This window comes from Vipera berus (assembly GCF_964194415.1).
Source record: "Vipera berus genome assembly, chromosome: 6".
Lineage (NCBI taxonomy): Eukaryota > Metazoa > Chordata > Lepidosauria > Squamata > Viperidae > Vipera > Vipera berus.
Window position 1 is genome coordinate 5167879 of NC_138208.1, and position 4026 is coordinate 5171904.

Genomic DNA, 4026 nt, shown 5'->3' on the forward strand with positions numbered 1-4026 from the left:
AGTCTCTGGTATTTAGTTTTTAAAAAAAAAACAACAACAAATCAGATAGTGTTTGTTTTTTACTGGAAGATGACTGTCGATCAGAACAGTCTATGGTGAGCTATCTGGACTAAATAGATTAACTTCCTACCTTACAGTAACTGACTAAGGTTTGTTTGTTTTTGCTATGTTTGAGCCTGTCTTTGAAGTGTTGCAAGTAAAAAAAACCCCCCAAAAACTAAGCTGTGCTTAAACTGCTGCTAATCAATGGGGAAAAAAAAATCTCTTCCCCTAATTGATTTAGACCCACAATGTTTGCCTAGCAAAAAGGAGCCCGCTTTCTGTAACTATTTACAAATTTTGCTCTGCCTTCTGTAACGTAGTTGAATAATTGCACATATAATTTTAATAGCTGCTAAGTAGCCATCTCCCTGCTATCAACCCACTGATTTCCTCAATTCATACCAAGCGTAACCGGTCCCACGTTGCCAAATATTTTATGTAATTTGTTTTGTTTTGTTTTTAATTTGGCACGCATAAATACGAAGGAAGCATTCGTAAAGTTACTGCTGCCACCTAGTGTTTTAAGTACTGCTATAGCCGCCGTGTGCATTCTTAGGTGCAAAGCGCAAATTGAATATAGAATATAGAATAACAGAGTTGGAAGGGACCTTGGAGGTCATCTAGTCCAACTCCCTGCTTGAGCAGGAGACCCTATGGCCTAGGGTAGGCAACCTTGGCTCTTTTATGACTCGTGGACTTCAACTCCCAGAATCCCTGAGCCAGCATGGCTCAGCTTGGAAACCACTCCCTTTTCCCTCAGTGAGGCTGGCTCAGGAATTCTGGGAGTTGAAGTCCACAAGTCATAAAGCGGCCTAGGCCTAGGCCAGGGGTAGGCAACCTTGGCCCTTTTATGACTCGTGGACTTCAACTCCCAGAATCCCTGAGCCAGCCATATATGTACATGAATAATTCTATGAGTAAATCTCTGTAAAATTGAGATTTTATTCAACTCTTAATAACTGAGGCCACTGTTATTTATTTCCATCAGGCATTTTACGTCCCAGTGCAATGCAATTGATCTCATGGATTCGTGCAAGGAACAGGATGTGCTGAGTAAATTGCATTACTTTGCATGGGTGTCAAAATATTCTAAACGTCTAGTGAAGTAAATCACTTTTTGATCTGGATGGAAAAGAGTTTTAGATCCAGTCTAAGTTGATGCTAGATAGGAAAATGGATGTAGACCTGATATGCTGGATTCTTAGCTGACCCACATTCCTGTTCTGTTTGCTGCTAATAATGAGCAGGTATGGAACATCAGAGCTTATGATATGTTTTTATTCTTTGTGGCTTTATCTCTCTCCTCTCTTTTCTCTCTCTCTTCTCTCTCTGTCTATCTCTCTTTTCTCTCTCTCTGTCTCTTTTCTTTCTCTTCTCTCTTTTCTCTCTGTCTCTCTCTCTGTCTCTCTCTTTTCTCTCTCTCTTCTCTCTCCTCTCTCTCACATCTATCTATCTATCTATCTATCTATCTATCTATCTATCTATCTATCCATCTCTCTCAGATATCTATGATCTACTGTCTATCATCTCAATCCTATCTATCTCTCTATCTATCATCTATCTCTCTCTATCTCTCTATCCATCTCTCTCTATATCTATCTATCTATCTATCTATCTATCTATCTATCTATCTATCCATCTCTATATATATCTACCTATCTATCATCTATTGTCTATCGTCTATCATCTCAATCCTATCTATCTATCTATCCATCTATCTAATCTATCTATCTATCTATCTATCTATCTATCTATCTATCTATCTATCTATCTATCAATCTATCATCTATCTATCTATATCTATCTATCTATCTATCTATCTATCTATCTATCTATCTATCTATCTATCTATCTATCTATCATCTATCTAATCTATCTATCTATCTATCTATCTATCTATCTATCTATCTATCTATCTATCTATCTATCTATCTATCTATCTCTCTCTACTGTATGGGCGGCTTACAAACCTTTAAAGCCAGTAAGACATTAAAACAATAAAAGCCTGTTAAACATTAATATGGTAAACAATAATAATGTTAATGAGGATAAGCTCATACAGCATTATTTTTATTTTAAGTTTATTAGCCAACCAACTCCAGTAGACCTTGGGCTATGTAGAAAAGTGAAAAACAAAAATCATTAAAAAAGCTAAAAACATTACATCAGATAGGCTAAAATGATCCAATGAACAACAGAATCAACAAAGCCAAACCAATAGAGTTTATACCAATAGATGCAAAGGTGTGTACACTTGCAAACAGAGAATTTGTATCATCGGAATGAATATGTGGAATTGAATTTAAATTGAATTAACTTTCAGTTTAAATAAAAGTTTAACTATGGTTTGTGACCCAAACAAATTCTATCTATCTACCTAAGATTTTGAATATTAAAACAACAATCACACCATTTTAATCTTTATTTAGCTTAAAATTATTATGTGTCAAGAAGTATTAGTGTGGTTTTAACAGTTTTGGGGGAACGTTAAACAGTGCTTTATGTATACATACCTGGGATCTTGCAGAGAAGAAAGCTTTAATGTCTGTGCATGCATGAGTTTGAGCTCTTAATTCAAAACAGTTTAAAAGTGCTTTGCCAGCAATGAAGTACCTTTGAAGTATCTCTTTGGAAAAACGAAAGTTGTTATCTGATTTAACCCAACCGCTTAAAATAAATTGTTGGAGAGGGGCAAGTTGTGAGGTGAAATAATTTGAAATAATTTGCACCCTTTCATATTGTTCCTTGTTATTCTCTACTTAGTTGAACAACGCCACAACTTGAAATATAGACTCATAAAATTGGCTTAAGCAAGGCAATTGAATTACCGTAAGTGAATTTTGTCCCGTTTTGCGACCTTAACGGCCATGTCACGGTTGTTAAGTGAATCACTACAGTTGTTCAAGTTAGTAACGCGGTGGTTAAATGAATCTCCCAGTGACTTTGCTTGGCAGAAGGTCGCAAAAGGGCATCACGTGACCCCGGGGACGCTGCAAACCATCATAACTATATGCCAGTTGTCTGAATTTTGATCACATAACCCTGTTGCAATGGTCACGAGTGTGGGAATCGGTCGTTAAGTCCGTTTTTCCCGGTGCCACTGTTACTTCAATCAGTCACTAAATGAATATAAGTCAAGGACTACCTGGATAGTCTTAGAATGAGGCACTGAATGCTTTGGAATAAATGGGAGTAAGATTTGCCCCAGAACACCATTTATTAATAATACACTATAATACTGCATCACCCTTGTATTATAATAACTAGGTAGCTTATCCAATGCTTGTCATTACTACAAACCATTTACAAAGACGTATTCAGTGATTCCCACGTGCTTTCACTTTCTCTGAGTCTAGCTTTTACAAACAGAGTATCTGTTTGATTCCTCAGCGATCTCATTTTTAATAGCTAGAACGTGATCCTCCAGTTGCTTCAGCTGATCAGCTTTTTGCTGTCTGATCTGGTTTAGACCTTGTATCTTCTTTTCTAGATCTGAAAGGACAAAAGCAATGCGTGTACAGAAATGCGTGCCTTGTTAGGCATATATGCACACCCGAACCAACTGATTGTATAAAACTCAGTAACTTCCCAGTTACGTGTCTTGAGGTCAATCTATATCGTCTGCTTAGCTGCCTTAAGGGTATAGATGGAACTTTAGATTTTTGGATCTGAAAGGGATCTACACCCCATCCAGGTATTTGCATTTACATTGTCAGACTATATCTGGGTTGTGTTGTGGCTCCGACCCCCAAGCCTGTCCTACCCGAGGAAGTGGACTCTGAGGATGATGGGGAGGAACTGGCAAGGCCTCCCTCTCCGGGACCCTCCCCTCTGGTGAGGCCTCTGTCTCCATCTGAAGGCCGACAGTAAAGAGGAGCAGCCTGTGATTAGACAGGCTGGGAGCCAGCCAGAGCAGCTGCAGCAGATGGAGAGTAGCGGAGATGAATCATGGCTAGATCCACGAGAACGGCGCAGAGCCAAGTG

General features: G+C 38.4%; 1 protein-coding gene across 1 annotated transcript in view; it reads right to left on the reverse strand.

The window, feature by feature from the left end:
• Positions 1-3394: 3394 nt before the first annotated feature.
• The window catches only part of LAMB4 (laminin subunit beta 4), a gene marked incomplete at both ends in the record, with an annotated part of 71289 nt that continues 70657 nt past the window's right edge, over positions 3395-4026 (reverse strand). The window contains 1 exon segment of the mRNA XM_081331936.1: positions 3395-3534. Within this exon segment, the coding sequence (XP_081188062.1) occupies positions 3395-3534 (140 nt within the window).